The 18225-nt window shown below is 33.0% G+C and overlaps 1 protein-coding gene across 2 annotated transcripts; it reads left to right on the top strand.

Moving 5' to 3' along the window:
• Window positions 1-2414: 2414 nt before the first annotated feature.
• LOC130629100 (ras-related protein RabC-like) lies at window positions 2415-8787 on the top strand. Of its 2 annotated transcripts, none has more exons than XM_057442206.1 (2): window positions 2415-2592; window positions 3413-8787. In XM_057442206.1, exon 2 carries the CDS (start codon window positions 6797-6799, stop codon window positions 7568-7570), a length of 774 nt encoding a protein of 257 aa, XP_057298189.1. In that variant the 5' UTR covers window positions 2415-2592; window positions 3413-6796; the 3' UTR covers window positions 7571-8787. The 2 variants fall into 2 exon arrangements, with proteins under 2 accessions (XP_057298189.1, XP_057298190.1); XM_057442207.1 differs by lacking the exon at window positions 2415-2592 and having other exon boundaries at window positions 2698-6338; window positions 6649-8787.
• The last annotated feature ends 9438 nt before the right edge of the window (window positions 8788-18225 follow it).

Raw genomic sequence — 18225 nt, 5'->3', positions numbered from 1 at the left:
ACATACATACATTGATTTTACACATTTTTTATTGAGAAATGCTTGCAATCAAATGAGAAAAGCATATAAATATTATTGAAATCAACGCAGGTACCAAAGTTTTAGTGGAAATTAAAAAAAAAGGGCATAAGAAGGCGTTCTCAAAAAATATAAAATAACGCAAGCGGGGGACAAACGGCGGTAAAAGCGAAGGGTGCAAGTTACACGAACAAATTTAGACATATAAACATAAATTTTATCATTATAAGTCTATAAGAAAATGCTTAAAATAATTGGAAGAGTGCCTTTCAAAATTGGCGTGGCACACCACCTGCTGTAAATTTTTGGAATTTTTTTTTTCCATATTTCTGATCCAAAATGATAAAAAAATCAGCTACTATAAGTTTTTAGGGTAATAGCATTTATGGTTCTAGAGTTATTAACGACAGTATGCCAGGTAGGGCATTTTTGAAAATTGAATTACATTAAGAACTAAGCTTTTCGGCGGAAAAACATTCGGACACAATTTTGTGTTACAGCGGAAAAATTTTTGGACAAGATTTATAAAGTCAAGCAAGAAGCCCCGCGGCTTAAAGATTTCCGCCATTAGCAATGATCTGGAGTAATATGGGGGAATCAAATCATTAAATATTCTGAAATTTCAAAATTCAATTTTTGATTATTATTGTAACTGTACATCATAGCTAACTTAACTTACATAAACTTCATTTCTCTATAAGAACAATTTTAAAAGACAAATAATAAACCTGAAAATTGATGAACAATAAAAACAAAATAAGAACGGCAAGGCTGAAAATTTATTTATTTTCTCTTTTTCTCTGAAAAACAACTTCTAAAATATCTTTAAAAGTGGCAACAATTTTTTTTTTTACGTAATCAGTTACGAAAGGTTATTTTCAGACTACATATTCTTATTTTTTTCTTTTAAAACACACTTGTCACGAGCTATAATAGCTATAATACATTATCTTTCACCAAAAATATTCAGCCTCAACAATTCTCTTCAAATTAAAATTCATGAATAATTATTTATTCTGCTGAATATAGCTTTAGTCTACGTGATTGCAAAGTTGTACACAAAGAAATGACGTAATTATTAAAGAGAAACGTTAATAACATCAAAGATAGCGCATTATAAGACGATCTTTATTATGCTACACTCCACCAGCTTTAAAGGGGGATTTTCACGAAGCGAATTGAGCGGCGAATTCGACAGCGAATTGTATCTGAGCATGCGCAGTTTTGTTTGTTTTGATTTTTCATCGAACTGCGCATGCTCAGATACAATTCGCCGTCGAATTCGCCGCTCAATTCGCTTCGTGAAAATCTCCCTTAACTTTAGATAGCATAAAACTTTAAAATCATTCGATAATAAAACAATTTGTTGCACTGTGATACGATTCTTATTGGCTCATTTTAACCTCGTTCTCAGAAAAAGTATGTCAAAACGAAGATCTAGGCTTTAGCCTGCATAAGTTTCGGGCGTCCACCTAGCTGCACTGTCTCTATCTATCTCTCTACCTCTGTACCTCTCTGTCTATCTCCTCAGGCGATTTTAAAGATTCCGCCTTCACTGGCGGAAATCCAAATTGTATTGATAAGTCTTTTGAACGAATTTTAACCAAGTTTCAAAAGCAATGATTACGGGAAATGACACAAGAAGAAGGCAAGAAGCATTTAAAGTGTACATATATTCAAGCAAGATCTTTAAAGGATCTTCAGTATCCGATTTTATAGAGCCTCAGCCAAATGGGAAAATAGCGAAAATAATAAGTTTAAAAACTGCATTTTTTATTGATTTTCTGATTACCTTATATATAATTTCTATGCACTTGTCCTTTTTTAAAAAATAAAGAAACAAAATTTGTGGACAAAAAAACTTTTGGCGGACACAAATTTCGGACGGAAAAATTTTCGAACAAAAAAAAATCAGAAAGTTGTTCCGTCAAAAAATTTGGGCTGCTGAAAATTGCTATAATAAGTCATCTGGGGGGGGGGGGATTACACAGGGTGTTCTGAGGTAATTGTCCTAGCAGTTAGATTATGGGAAAATTTTCGGGAGGATTGACCTTATTTTGTGAAGAGTTGTCCTGATTGCACGAAGCAGTGTAGGTACCTCCAGATTATAAAGGGAATAGCTAATATCCACGTCATAAAAATAAAAAGACGTGAAAGCATATTTATTTTACTGTTGTAATTGTTGTAACTAAACCGATCCCTCTTACGGAATTTTAAATGAGATCAAACAAATATTACAATTAACATTTCGGCTTTAAAATGTTCAAACAGACATGATAATTTCTTAAAAAGTCATAGCATGTGAGAAAATTTAAGATAAAGTTATTTTACGTGTTTACATTTGTTTAGCAAAAGGTGGGTAATTATAAATTTTGATTGAAGTTTTAGCAGAATACGAAGCACGAACTGTTTCATAACAACTTTTGGCGCAAAATTTTTAAGTACAGCAAATACTGCAGTGATTCCCAGGTGAGCGTTATGCCACAAGATTGTACCAGTTAGATTTAAATATGTGTTAACTCTTTATCTTGTGTGGCTTTAATTGAACGGCATTAATTGAACGGCTTTAATTGTGTAAGTTTTTGTTAGTTTTAAACCATTTACTATTTTTGTTATAAGTAAACTTTTTAAAAACAGATTTCGCTCTTTTGTGTTTGTACATTTTGTAGAATACATAAATTTGTGTGTAGAAAAATAAAACGTCAATTGTATTCTTTTGTAGTCGTGCGTCACCTGGCAGGTAAGTCGGCAGTTAATTAGGTCTATTCAAATCATGATCTATGTACCTATGAACTGCAACGGTTGAATGAAAGACTTTTTATCAGTCTTCATTTGCGTGAAATATAGCAGCACTTAAAAATGGACCATTTATAACGGAGGCTTCATACAGTTGCGTGTTGTGTGACATAAATACTGCTTCAATGAATATTTAAACTATTAGAGTAAGTATAACAAGCCATCACGTTAGCTTTTACAGTACTGGTGGATGGCGGATAGAGTGAAACGAACACTTATTTGCCCGGCAATTTTGTATAGACAGTGATAGAGATTCAAGGTTAATTTATTCCTATATTGATAATATTCTCTGTGTGTGAAACGTTTTCGCGGCTGTACTTCGCTAGCGGGCAAACAAGAAAGCATGAAATAGTATAGCAAACCGATCAAGAAGAAAGATTTATAAATAAGATAAACGTCTCATCACGTTTTAAGATAAAATCTTAAAAAACCCCATTTTAAGATATTGGCTACAAACGCACAACGTGCAATAGCTGCGAAAAATTCGACAGATAAACAACTTGTACTTAATACCTCATATATGCCATGTTGTTCGTAATAATGTTAACAATTACATTCCCCTTTATTTTATCTAAAGTCTATTGTTTTACTAATTTAGGGTACCAAAATGTGAATTTGGAGTCCTGGTCTTGTTGAATCCACAGAAACAGCCATAGAAAATTGCACTTCGTAACATATGAGAAGTACTAAGCAACCTGGCAAAAATAGGGTGATAATATATTTTACCTTACCTTATATGGCGTAATAATAAAGCCTGTCGCTGCTGTAGATAAGTTGTGTCTGACTATTACCCATCTTAGTTAATTAAAAGCAGTTAGAAGCAGACCCCGCAATAAGATTTCTCTTTTGGACTAAATTATCGCAAGTCATTGGGTAGTAGGCTGTTCTTGCGTTCATTTTTTTTAATTGAATTAGGGCAGCAATATACATCTTTCCACAATTAAAAAATTATTTGTAGCAAAAATGTTAGCAAGTTAGCATAATGACAGTAACAAATATGGACTTAGTTGTGGTAACAGTTATTCACATTTTTGTGTCGTACGCTAAAGTCGAAATTGATGCAAATTCTTGCGCGCTGTCTCTATATCAAAAACTTAAACCACGTGGTTGGCAAATATTCTTCGAGTTGTACATACAGTTATAAGCACTTGTGTACTTTGCGTGTTTGTTCATAAGCCGCACAGGTGTGGTGAAGAATATTTATCCCAGCCTCGTGGAAGAAAAGAGTCTTCTTTTTTGACACATGTTAAAAGAATAATCCTGACTCTCCAATAATCTCGCGTGAAGGATTGCTAAATTTTTTATCTAGTTTGTATCATATCTACGATCTACGATATTTCCGCCGCAGCTGTGTAAGTAGCATTTTATAACAACTTCGATTGCATACAAGATGTTTGTTTATACGCATTAGCTGCAATTCTGTAATATTTTTAAAACCTTGCGGAATTTTTTTTTCGACAATAATAATATAGATCTATTTTCGATGCTTTGCAAACATATTCCCGCCACTCTCATATTCCCGCCACTCTCATATTCCCGCCACTCTCATATTCCCGCCACTCTCATATTCCCGCCACTCTCATATTCCCGCCACTCTCATATTCCCGCCACTCTCTTATTCCCGCCACTCTCATATTCCCGCCATTCTCATATTTCCACCACTCTCATATTCCCGCCACTCTCATATTCCCGTCACTCTCATATTTCCGCCACTCTCATATTTCCGCCACTCTCATATTATATTCCCTCCTCTCTAATATTCTTGCCGCTCTAATATTCCTTTCTAATATTTCGCCTATCTAATATTCACGCCGCTCTAACATCCTCGTCTCTCTAATATCCTTGTCTCTTTACACCCCTCTTCATTTCGAAGGTTAAAACGCCAATCTCGCTGCGGAGATAATGAGTAAATACTAGTTAACATCCGTTTTTGTATTTTATGTGTCATATTCTGAGAAACTCTTGGGAAAGAACATTTACGTTTCGTTTTTGTTTGCTTATTTTGTAACGTATTGAAATTAATTTTTCTGCAAACCTGATTGATTACGTGGCTACGTAATATTACAAAAAGCTTCTGATAAAAATTTTGTAATTCTTACTGGAAAAGGCAATAATATAAAATTAGAAAAAAAAAATTTACAAATTTGTAAAACATTGACAGGAAAAAGACATCTGTATGGTCGTTGCATTTGGCTGGTTAAACCTTAAAAGAAGTTAAAACAACTGAACCCAAAATGTTAGTACAAAATAATTTACTTGTATAAAATAACAGATATCTGTTCACAACACTCAACAACTAAATTACTAGAATTTTTAAAAAAATATCCAGTTCAAATTTTAACTATTAGCTATTATAAAATACTATATATATGTAAAAAAAGCAAATTTTTATTTATTTATTTGCACTTTAACAATGCAGGTTAGTTAAAATAATAATTGAGAATTAAGATACTCAATGATTTGTCCCCCCCCCCCCCACATTATTCTCCATATTTAAGTATCTACTTCAAATTTCAGAATATTCCAGGCTAATAACAGAAATCTTCAAGTCACAGGGCTTCTTGTTTGTAAAAAAAATGATGGGCTCTGTAAGTTTTTGTTAACAACGCTCAACAACTAGGAATTAGTACCATTCGTTAGGTCACTAGTCAAAACAACAGTGACAAAAGAGCCCTATTTCAAGTTCTACAAGCTTAAATGCCGCTTAAAAACCCTAACAATAGCATAACGTTGCTTGACAAAAACTCTCTTGTTTATCAACACAAAATTATTTCTTTTATAAAAAAGCGTGTTTACTTGTGCGCCCAAATGGAATACTACACGCGTCCCACGATACACTAGTTATATCCAATTGTTCCAATTTCGCATAGCAGAAATAGTTCCCACTTTGTCCTCCTCCCCTGTCAGTAAGACAATAGAACTCCTATTGATACTACGTAATAATTAACAAAATAACCACGCTTGAATATGCGTATTGTCCAAATTTTAAGCATTGAATTAGCTAGAACACTTAATTAACTGTCATCAGTTATTTTTTTTCGCGCACGTATCATGATGCTGTATCATCAAGGAAACTACAAATATATTTAGTTGCGTTTCTTTTTGTTTCGTGTTAAAACTAAAAAGAGACGAAACCAAACATAACAAAAGATATTGTATATTTATTTACATAATTATTTCTGTTGTTACGTATTGTTCGTACACACATTGCTAACATACAAAGAACACATTGCATACTGGCAGGCTTGCTTTGTCATTGTGTAACATCATTGTTATGGTAATTGTCAATAACGAGGCGTTATAAAAGCATTGCTTATCAACAGAACCAAAGTTGTATCTAGAAGTTTGCATGAAAAAGACTTTAAGCAAAAATTTATATCACTGGCCACTTTGAAGTATTAGAACGAAAAATATTGGACGTAATTTTGCAAAGCTGTTAATAACCTAATTACAGTAAATGTATTGTTTTTTATTTAGAATTATATTCACAATAACATTTAAATCAACTGGGTATTGCAATTAACGTGAGTATGTTAGGCCTTGTTTTCACGAGGCGAGTAACTAGCTACAACTACATTTTTAGCGACGTAAATACTACAAATTGATTGGTTCATTATAGTGTTATGGTTCACTAACAAAATGTATTTCTAACGAGATGCTTTTATTTGTAATGGTTAACGAATTTACCTAAAGAGGAGTTAGAACATAAAAAAAACAATTTATATCTTGGAAATTATCATCCTGGTGAAAACCCATTTATTTTTTATTATCATAACTGATGACAGTTTGTTGAAAAAATATAATAGATCATTAAATAACCGATTTTACCTTTAGAGGTGGTGTTATAAGGTGGTCTATAGTCGAAAAATAACATCCAACGTGATAATTTCGTTGTTTACATTTTTATTACGACAAGAGTAGCTAAATTATTTAACAGAGATATATCATAATAAAAGAAAAAAACAGAATTGTAAATCTAGGGATGAGTCGACGACCAAGCGACGCACTCACTTATAATTATAAAATTGGATTTCTCGGTGGAACAAAAGTCGGGAAAACTTCAATTTTGAAACAGCTTGTCTGGAAAAGGTTTTCACAACATTATGAACCAACGCTGGAAACAGATTTAGATTTCGTGACAGAGTATAAAGGAAGAACGGTGGTTTGTTTATTAATCGATACGTGTGGATCTAACGATTTCCCTGCTATGAGAAATTTATGCATGTCTAAATCAAATGCTTTCATTGTTGTGTTTTCTGTGGCAGATCCGGCATCGTTGGAGACTGCAAAGCACACGGTAACCGAAATTATGCATTCCAAAGAAGAAAATTCCCGAACAATATTACTGGTTGGAAATAAAACTGACTTGAAACGCAAAGTTACATCAGACGAAGCAAGACAGTATTGTAAGTCAATGAATATTGACAAAGTAAAATGTCGCTACATAGAAGTGTGTGCAAAAGATCATGACGATGTCCTAAATATGTTTCATGCTCTCTTAAGCATGTTTCCAGAGAACAATATAAGTGAGAGTAAAACTTATTTCGGCATTAAACCCTCTTGGATAAAACCATTTGCACATGATTTTAAAGAAGCAGGACATAATAATACTGACGCTGATGAAAGGCTCATTACTCGCTCTCCGTCGTTGCTGAGTTTAAACAGTTTTTCATCAGATGAAGATATCAGTAATTGCAACTATATTGAAGGTAAAAAAATCACAAAAAGAATTCCAAACATTTTACCAATGCGATAGTGGTGCAGCTACAAAATAAGCAAAAATCTAGAACTCCCTAACTTGAGTCTTGAAATTATAATTTCCATTGAAGTTATACTATGAAGACAAACTTGGAGTATTAAAATTATTTAGTATTAGTTTCTTCACTACCATGTACAAATACTGCAGCAGCTTGAAAGACAGCTCAAACCGAAATGTATTGGCCCACAAAACATTGAAATTCATTTACCATCACAGTACACTGTCGCTTCATGACATAGATACACTGCGTATGAAAAATGGTTATTAGAAGTTTCGTCGACGTCATGATAGTGAGTTGAACAGAAACTGAATAAACATAACGATAACATATAAACAGCAGAAAAATTATTCTTTTGTGAAACATGTAATTTACTAAATTTACGAAATATTCACCACGGCAAATCCTGAGGTAATCTTCAAAAAATTTTATTATCAAAATTATTTTGTGGGTTTATTCGAAGAAGGAAAAGGTTTTGTATAACTCCTAAATTAAACATATTAACAGGACAATTGTTGTGTTCGCTCAATCTCTACACCACACCGCCAAGGGCCAGGTTGTTGCTCTCTTTTTTCACATCTAGACTACGGTTGGGCGCAAAGCAGAGCTGGAGCGACTAAGAGAGGTCGTTAGTGCGGATTTTTATAAGTCATTTTTTTATATATATATATGAAATATAAACTTTTGTCAAACTGGAATAATATTATACAACAATTTTAACAAGTCATTTTTTTTTTATTCGAAATTAGTCAGTATGCTAATGAGCAAATATATGGGGATTAATTGTTTTCAAGATCACACCTCTAAGATATGTGACACAAACCTAAAGAAAAAAGTGCAAATAAAAATTAAAACTGTATAGTATAAAGTAAGTAAAAGTTTATTTCTGTTTGTTTGATTGAGCAGTAAATTAAACGATCACTTTAACGGATGAGAAAAAGAGCGGTATGATTTGTATATGTTAAGATCGATTATTCCAATGGCTTATTGTACAAAACTTGTATTTGGTTGGGTACTCATTCCATGGTTGGGTGGGACCTTTTCGGTGATATTTGAGGATTTACGTTATTTAATTGGAATAATACATTTGAATATATTACATTGCAGTTATACCCATAACTTATAGGTATTACTTGTGAGCAATTTTTCCTTGAGTATCACTTAAGTTTAAATCTCAATATTCTTAAGAAGTTTCAACTTAAAAAAGACTCATTTATTTATTATACTTACAAAATTGGTTGACCTTCCCCTTATAGTCTCAATAATTTTTAAGGTTTGTGACGATTCTTTCATGGTTTTAAATTATTTTTGCCCGAAGAATGTTATTGTGCGGATTAACCTGCGCTCCCCCTTTTCTTATTTGCGACTACAATCATGGACAACTTTTAATGAAACAGGGCGGCTAATTTCGAATTTGGCCGCTACAAGTGATTACATTGTTTATTTCTATATTAGAGTTGCATTTTGAATTTGTCAATGTTTACAGCGCCCAATGTTCACAGCGCCAAATGTTCACAGCGCCTAAATATGTTCACAGGGAATTTAGAACTTCAGATCTTTAGATTAAATCTACACTGTTCAAACATGCCACTTCTTTCTAATGTCAACACGGCTATTTTTCGCGAATTTAGCGACATTCTTTGGCGCCGACGTTAATAATTTTGTTGTGAGAATGCCAGTAGCAAGTTTTAAACCCTCTCTACCTGGCATACAAGTTTTAAAAATGACAGAAAAATGCCTTTGTTTCATTAATTTTGTCCATGATTGTACCTTCGGTTTTTACTGCCAGTGTTTTTACGAAATCAAAGGGTAAAGATAGTTACTGAGCAAAGAATGGATTCATATTTTTTATCAAGGTTGGAAAACTGTTACCCCTCTTAGTTCTAATGAACTAATAAAGAAAGTTGTTGAGTCTTCGAAAAAAATGTATCCCTGGGTCTCACTTGCAATTTACTGTTTATATTTATTAATGACGAAAGACGCAATAGGAACCACGTGGCGAAGATGTACAGGTCACTCTTTGTGCGACGTTATGTTTTGATTTTGCGATGTGAACAATGGGCATGCGCACTCAATCCTGATGATAGAAAATTCCAACAACAGACTAAATTCAAATAAATCCATTTCAAATATGAAATATTCGCTTATAATTGGTGAAACTTCTTATGCCCTTTAAATCTCGCGCTTCTAAAAAATTTGTGTTAATTTTACCCCTATGGCCGTGTTTTTTGCCAACACGAATGCGTTAGCATGTGCAAAAATCCGCTATAAACATTTTCAGCTATAAACATTTAGCAATTCATCTATTTTGTCTTGTTTTACCTCACGTCGTGTTTAACATTGATAAGTGTTCTTGTTGGCATCCAACGCCTGGTGACTAATAACAGTTGAACAATTACCCACTGTCAGGATTTTATGAAAACACGTGTTACGTAATAAAGCGATACAAGCTGTTACACAAGACATGTTGCAGAGCTCGTTTTTTGTCTACAACAGTTGCACAGCAACATAGCTGATGTTAAGCACATTCTAAAATTTGTTAAAACATTTTTTTCTGGACAAAAATAGGTTTACTTACTCATCATACATTCTATTAAAATGAATCATTAAAGCTCGTTATCAAGTATATAGATATTTAGATATATATATAGATATATAGATATTTTCTGCAGATATTTTCTGTTTTCAGTCAGACCAAAATTGTTAGCTATTAATAAATGCAATTATAGTTTTGACTAGTTGTTAAGCCGTGGAAAAATCCACTAAGGCAGAAGAACAATGTAAGAAGTACAGCTACAATCCCGGTCAAAAATAATGGCAGTAAACCCTTTTTACACGTGTAGCAAGAGCAAGATAAGTACAAAGCCCCCTTTCCCCCAGTATCAATGTTCAAAAGTTGTGCTAACACGTTTCCAAACATTGATAATGGGGGAGAGGGGGCAGGAAAGGATTATACTGCATTTTTTGTAGCTTACTGCCAATATATTTTGACCGGGATTGTAGCAGGATCATGTATTTTTAACGAACGGTTTTTGAGATATAAGAGTTTGAAAATTTGGCTAAAGATTGAGCAATGTGCATAAAATTGCTTTTTAGAAATTTAGTTACCCGTTGTCTTTATTATGTAGATTTTTTAAAAGCTGATCAAGAATATGTATAGTGTGCTTTTAACGATCAGTTGCAGAGATATTGAGATAAAAGAAATTTTGATCACGTCAGTAATCCATCTGTTCCGAAACGGGTGGGTTAAACCAGCCCCAAAAAATTTGTCTAATCCCTAGTTACCCACGCAGAAGATGAAGCCAGTTATTTGCACCCATTTCCAAGATATTTAGTCTCCAAATTGTAATATTTTACATCAAGCTATTGACGTTGATATTAGCATAGTTATGGTTACTTTTTCTCGGCTAATATTTAACACATACGTTTTTCGGCGACTTTTTAAAAAATAGACACACCCAATATGTCTGTCAGCGTATTATTATAGGATAGCGCCTTGCTAGTGCCCAGACCTGTGTAGATGAAATTCCGCTATTATATAGACTAATTATCCACGGATTATCCATTTATCCATTCGCACGTCGCAGCAAAGTCAGCAAAAATCTATCATAATTTCTATTTTTAGCTTAAATATTTATTGCTTGGTTTATCATGACCTGGTTTTGGCCGACGGACAGACAACGGCTATTACATAGAAATCGATTGCTGATTTTAAGAAAATAGCGGTATTGACGTCAGTCTACTTCATTCTCGTCGTAACAGTAACAAATTAGACATTACCGATTCCCAACGACTCTAAAGATAAAATGAATGCATCCACTATGCTTGTCACAAATATATTAGACTTGGCTTCAAATGCTGATTAGGAAAAATGAAATAAATCGATAACTTCTCCATGGAAACAAAAATTGGAAAAATATATCCGCGTAAATATTGAAATCCGGAAAGAAATAACATTGAAGGACCAATAAATAAAAAGGGTAAGGGAGGATGAAGGGAAGACCCAACCAGATATAACACAAATGGTATGTCTGGCGCGCATCTTAGCTGCTAAAAATTTCTAAAAATAAAGCAGTTTAAACATGGAAAAATTACAGAACCTGATGTTTAGTTATACAACCTTGCTACCCGGGTTTTTCTACGCCTGTGATAGTCTAACGGAACGGCTCCGTTGCGGTGTTTGAAATAGAAATGGTGAGTTGGATAGAGTGTATTTGATTGAAAAAACAAGGACTGGTTACACGAAGACTTGAGAAATGGTCTAAGAAGGATCTACGAAAAATGTTATGGAATAAGCCAACTATTTTTATAAACTTTAATAGCCTACTGCTTTCTTCACCGCCAGTTTTGTAGCTACTTTTACATTACACAAATAATGGGAACAAAATTTTACGCGCATAATTGGTAAGCTCTCTGTTAATTTGAAGTCAAAAAAATTATTCTCATGAGCGCCTTTCGCTGGTTTGAAGAAATATACACTCTAAGGGTATATTTAATCTATTTGTACTGGAAGAACATAACTCCAATTTCTCTGGACTGGGTAAAACCTTTTGTGTCATACTTAGAACACATTTCATTAAGACTCTTATTTCAACAATGACAGTTGCTTTTAATGTTTTCTAAACATTATCTCTGTCCAGATCGGCATGCTGTCAGAAATGGCTTATCTACGTCTCTGAAAAATCCAACTTAGAAACTAGTGAACTATGGTCATAGGTAGAATTGTTTTAAGTTTATTACCTTAAGGGGGATCCTAATTGTAAAACTGAAACAAGTTAGTTATTTGAGTCATTGTATCTTTTTATACAGGGCATATTTGAACGCAGGGTTTATTTAGTGGCTTACAGGATGGTTTGGGGATCGGTAACTCAGTCGGTTGAGCGTACGACTTATGTACAACAGGTTAAATTCCCACACAACTTTGTTTCTTCCATGAAAAACATTGGCAAGGTGGACATTAACACCTGAAAGAAACCAAGAAATCTAACACTACAGCCACACATAGTTAAAAAACAATTAGGCATGAAATGTAATACATATACATAATTTTTTTTATAAGGTACATTTAGGATTTAAATAAAAAGTCTAGCTAAAATTACTGTTCTCATCATAAAAACGTTATACAAACCTTGAAAATAAGTTTATAATGGTTTATTTTAAGCCAATGAGTGTAATAATGCTAAGAACAGCTACAATAAAAAAAATCCTCTGAACACCCTTTATTTCGGTTTTACAACTACCTTGTCAACCTCCGTCTTATTTATTAGCTCACTTCTGTCCGCTTTAAAATTTTGGACAAGACTACTGGGGGCAAGGTCGTAAAGTATAATAAAATCGACTGCAAAGTACGTCAGAAAGCTGATTTTAGGATTTTAAAAAAGCCTAAAGACATCTATTAAAAAATTTCTTAGCGAAGACAGGTTAAAATTCTAAATAACACCGTCATTTCATCCATTCCTCAAGGGTGTCAGTTATGGAGCGGTTTTAGCTAGCTATAGGGGATTTTTTCCAGCGATACGTATGTGTCATTTGTTTGCTGACATTATTTGAGATTCAACAAACTATTTTCACCAAGAAAGAACAAAAGAATATGTGTAACACTACGTATCCCTTTGAAAACGCTAACTGTACGGAATCTGAGAATAAAAATATTTAGCCCATGCGTCAAAACATTTTGAGTGTAAGTTTTAAAGTAAAATTTTGAAAAAGATGGTTGTGAAAGTGATATTAAGTTTCCGGCTATGAAAAGGAAAATTTTTAGACCATAAAACTACCACAAAAAGGTTGAATTTCAATTCATCGTGTCATTATATACATCTGAAAATGTCATTACATGCATCTGAAAATACGACTAATAAAAATTTTGACGTGTTTGTCCATGGTAACTTTTGAAAGAGGGAAGCATGGACGTACTAGGTTCACTCGTTAGTTATGTTATGCATTGAAGGAAGGTCTAAAGACACTGAATGAATGTTGAAAGTACCAATAAAAGAACCTGTAATAAAAAAGAGAATTGTCAGAAGTACAAGACTTCTCACTCAAGACCAATAGTTAATATTCCTTCTTCAAGGCATTTTATTGATACTATATGATAAGATATTGAGAAAGGAAAAACATAATTTTTTTGTTAATTGTTGCTGCTTGCTGCTACATGACACAATGCTTTCTGTCTAATTAAGACAAAGAAGAAAGAAGTAGTAGTGTTTAGAATTTTTTAGATATGGATTACTTATTTTAAATCTCTGAAAAAATGTCGTAATGATCCTGGTGGAGAACAAGACGTGGCGAATCTCTCTTAAGTAATGAGACTGTGGAAAGAAATAAAAAAGAAAATGAATGAATAAATGAATGAATGATGGAAGGTGCGATATAGAGATAGGGAGATTGCTCTTGTCTAAACAGTACTAACAAAATATAATACCTACGCAGAAAAATAACGTAGAATAACAAGCCACACAAGTATAAAAATAATGACCATGCATGAAAATTAAAATCATAATAACAGAGTTGAAATGAGAGATTAAAAGCGAAAAATAAAAGTGAACAAAGGTATTGCTAAAGATGACATTAATAAATAAAATGATGTTGACAAAAATAATGACGTCAATTTATATTAAATTGACATTGATGATAGCTTATAGATATCATAAGAAAATTCAGATCGATTGTCTTCCATAGAAAGATGTTATGAAAAATGATAAGTTTTGAAATGTAATTTCTTCGAACAATACAATCTTGGTAGGTTAGAAATTGTAATAGTATCCTCCCACCTGAAAAAGCTTGTACAGAATAAATCAAAAGAGGAAGAATGTAATCAAAGCATTACCAGTTATGTTAAGCATCAAACGAAAGTTTACTGATACTTTAATGCTGTTCTAGAAAGGGCTTTTCCAAGTTTAAAACAAGAAGCACTGGGGGCTCTAAGAATTTCCGCTCGCTACCAAAATATTTGATGACAACCTGCTAATTCGTTGTGTTATCGTGCCAAACATTCGAAGAAGTTTGGTGCTTGAAGACACACAAGTGACATTACATCTTACAACAAACGCAAACAAAACGAAACGTGTCATAATAAACTCACACTTTAAAAAAAATTGCAAACAAAAATTGTAGCCTATCATTCATGGTTGAAAGTGGTCTTCCGATTGAAACGTTTATGGTCTTAAACGGCATTTAGTTGACAAAAAAACAAAATTTTGATGCCACCATCATGTTCAGCATACTTTCTTTATTAACTGTGCCAAATTTTGTCGAAAATAAAGTAGTTTTAATTTTTGGACCAATTTTTGCCTAAAATGACATTTAGGTGGCCAAAAATCGAAATTTTGATGCCACCATCATGTTCAGCATACTTTTTTTATTAACTGTGCCAAATTTTGTCGAAAATAAAGTAGTTTAAATTTTTGGACCAATTTTGGTCTAAAATGACATTTAAGTAAGAAGAAATCAAAATTTTGATGTCACCATCATGTTCAGCATACTTTATTTGTTAACTGTTCCAAATTTTGTTGAAAATAAAGTAGTTTTAATTTTTGGACCAATTTTTGCCTAAAATGACATTTAGGTGGCCAAAAATCGAAATTTTGATGTCACCATCATGTTCAGCATACTTTTTTTGTTAACTGTGCCAAATTTTGTGGAAAATAAAGTAGTTTTAATTTTTGGACCAATTTTGGCCTAAAATGACATTTAAGGTGGCCAAAAATCGAAATTTTGATGTCACCATCATGTTCAGCATACTTTTTTTGTTAACTGTGCCAAGTTTTGTGGAAAATAAAGTAGTTCTAATTTTTGGACCAATTTTGGCCTAAAATGACATTTAAGGTGGCCAAAAATCGAAATTTTGATGTCACCATCATGTTCAGCATAATTTTTTTGTTTACTGTGCCAAATTTTGTGGAAAATAAAGTAGTTTTAATTTTTGAACCAATTTTGGCCTAAAATGACATTTAGGTAACAAAAAATCAGAGGAACGTGAAATCCCAGGGTCGATTTTTTCTCAAAAAATGCTCCAAAAGAAAAAACGACGGTTTTAAAGAATTTCCTACGCCTTCGGGCGCGGAAATTCAAAAATGTTGTGACAATTGCGAGTTTCTTTGTTTTCCAGTCGTATAACAAATATGAGTCAAGGCCAGTAAATGGTTTTCCTGTTTCAAGTGATTTTAATGAAATTATATGCATAGTTATTAAAATGTTTGAGAATAGGAAATTTTGTATTTTCTATCTAATTTATAGTGCTATACAATACACTGCTGCGCGTCTGATCAACACCAAAAGAAAGAAGTAGTTGTGTGCATATTGTTCTAAATATGGATTACTTTTTTATCTGGGGTGTAACAATAGACGTGTTTTAAGGTATGAGAACAAATAGCCAACTTTGTCATGAAAATGGTTGCAAGGTAGGTAGAGAGACACAAAAGGTTGGAAAGATCTTGATACAGTTCTTAAAGTGGATGTAAATGTTATTCTTGTGTTTCATGAGAATACGTTTCATAAAAATCATTTTTGTTAATTCAAAAAGTGAAACAATTAGCTGGAGAGAAAAATACATACAAATATGAAATCTAAATAGACAGAGACAAGGAGGAGCCAATTAAAAAAGAAAAATTAAATTGTTAGTGATCTTGTTGGATCTGGTGCAGATGACGAAAGAATTGACAAAAATTAGAGCTTTCTGAAGATGATAGCGGAGTTAAAGATAATGGTGGAAGACGAAATTGATAGCTAGTAAGAAAAAGAATGAGGTACTTGAAGTTGATGTTGATCACATAGCTAAAATCCGTTAAAGAAAAAACTTAACATCGCTTAAAAACTAAAAATTAGTACAAATATTCGGAGATAAATGTCTGCTGCATTTATCTTCGAATATTTGTCTAGCAGCCTAGAAGAACTGGAAGCCCAAAAGAGCATGAAAATATGGAAATAGTAAGTAAAAAAGAAAGAAGTATCTTCAAATCGAAGGAATGTCCTAAGGAGACTTTATAATGACATCTGTGTAGAAATTAATCAAGTTATATGTTGATCCGAGTCCAATTATTGTGTTTCTAGAGGTTAATAATAATGGTGAGAAAACAGTGTCTTGTAAAATGAGCTGTGAAAAGATGGTGAAAGCAAAGGGATTATTTTGAGGAAAGAAATGACAAGGTGTGAGAATGGTATTGGTATCTGCCACTAGAATTTGTTGTAGTTTGGGGAATTTTGGACATTGGAGCTGCATTTGCAAAGTGATAAATTAGAAAAGAGCACATCCTCTTGTTATTCGCTGAAAATCGAAGGTCTGAAAGCTTATGCATTGTCTATATAAGTTGAACAATATTTCTTGTATGTTGTCTAATAGAGTTGTAAATATGCCATATGAAGAAAGAAGAATGAGTTTATGTGATAATGCCTTACTGCCATAGCATGATAACGACGAGCAGCTATTTGTTAGTCTGGTAACCCATTTTTATGTATTTGTATTTTTTGGACCAAAGATATGAAAAGAACATGTTATTCAAAATAAATTAAAAATCTTTGAAGGAAATGAGTTCGAAATTGGTTCCTTTCGGCACATTAGATTTGATATTATTAAAACCAATTATAAAATTGCAAAATATGCAAATGCCATAAAATAAGAATTCTTATTTTATGGCATTTGCATATTTGTAAATTTTATAATTGGTAATCATTGTGCTCGATAAATGGCCAACTGTTTATGGGTTACACCACAAACTAAATCTGGTTGCTGAGTTCATAGCTGTTATGTAAGTTACTGTAGAAATTATCCATCTGTTAAAAATAAAGCACAAGCAATCAAAGCTGCAAAGAAACTTACTTTGAATAAATAGGAAATTACTTGAAGATCATAAAAACTTTAAATATTTATGAAACACCATGTCGTGGCATCAGAAACGATGGCTCAAAGTGAAACACCAGATGCTGGATGATGAAAAAGTTTTTGGCCTAAATAAAACTCCTGAAGTATTACATTTGATAGACATCAAGGCCATTAAAAAATACATTCAGAGTATTAAAATTAGCAGGCGAAATCACAGCATAGTAAGTTGACACTTACAATCGTCATGCTGACCAACTACAAAATATTGCAAATTGGCAGCTGGTGTACTAATTGTGCTCTAAATATATTTAGAATAAAGAAAAAATAGAAATAGATATTTGAACAGATTTTGAGGAAAATAACATTATAATGATTGGATTCAGTAAAATATAAGAAAGTCATGCATTTTCGCGTTTTACTCGTGTTATTGGATATAGGAATATCTATTATCTATTTTGTGTATTGGTGTCGAGAAGACAGCGTTTCTTTTTTATCTTACTTTAAAACTACTTTTGTCGTTACAGCGCTCCAGGATATAATATGGTGGACATTTCATTATAGTGAACTGGGGAATAATTATTATCCCTCGAATCAAAAGGTAATAACAATCTTTAATACACGGTTTTAAAGAGAAAAGACAAAGTGTTTGCCTTTCATTTTTTCCCATGGTCTATTTTGGCGCTTCCAATACTGCTTACCCCATAACCACAAGGCGTGGCCTTATTATTATTGTTGTTAGTGTTGCACACTGTGGGCTCTTTTACTAACCGCGGGATTGTTATAAAAGCGTGTCTTGGGTCTCACTCCCCTCATAAAATGCTCTCGTATTTTAAATTA

Source organism: Hydractinia symbiolongicarpus, chromosome 15 (genome assembly GCF_029227915.1).
Source record: "Hydractinia symbiolongicarpus strain clone_291-10 chromosome 15, HSymV2.1, whole genome shotgun sequence".
In the NCBI taxonomy this organism is placed as follows: Eukaryota; Metazoa; Cnidaria; class Hydrozoa; order Anthoathecata; family Hydractiniidae; genus Hydractinia; species Hydractinia symbiolongicarpus.
This window is presented reverse-complemented; position numbering and strand designations above follow the sequence as displayed.

Coding starts and splice junctions, on each gene's coding strand:
- LOC130629100 (XM_057442206.1), top strand. CDS start 6,797: ATGAGTCGACGACCAAGCGACGCACTCACTTATAATTATAAAATTGGA.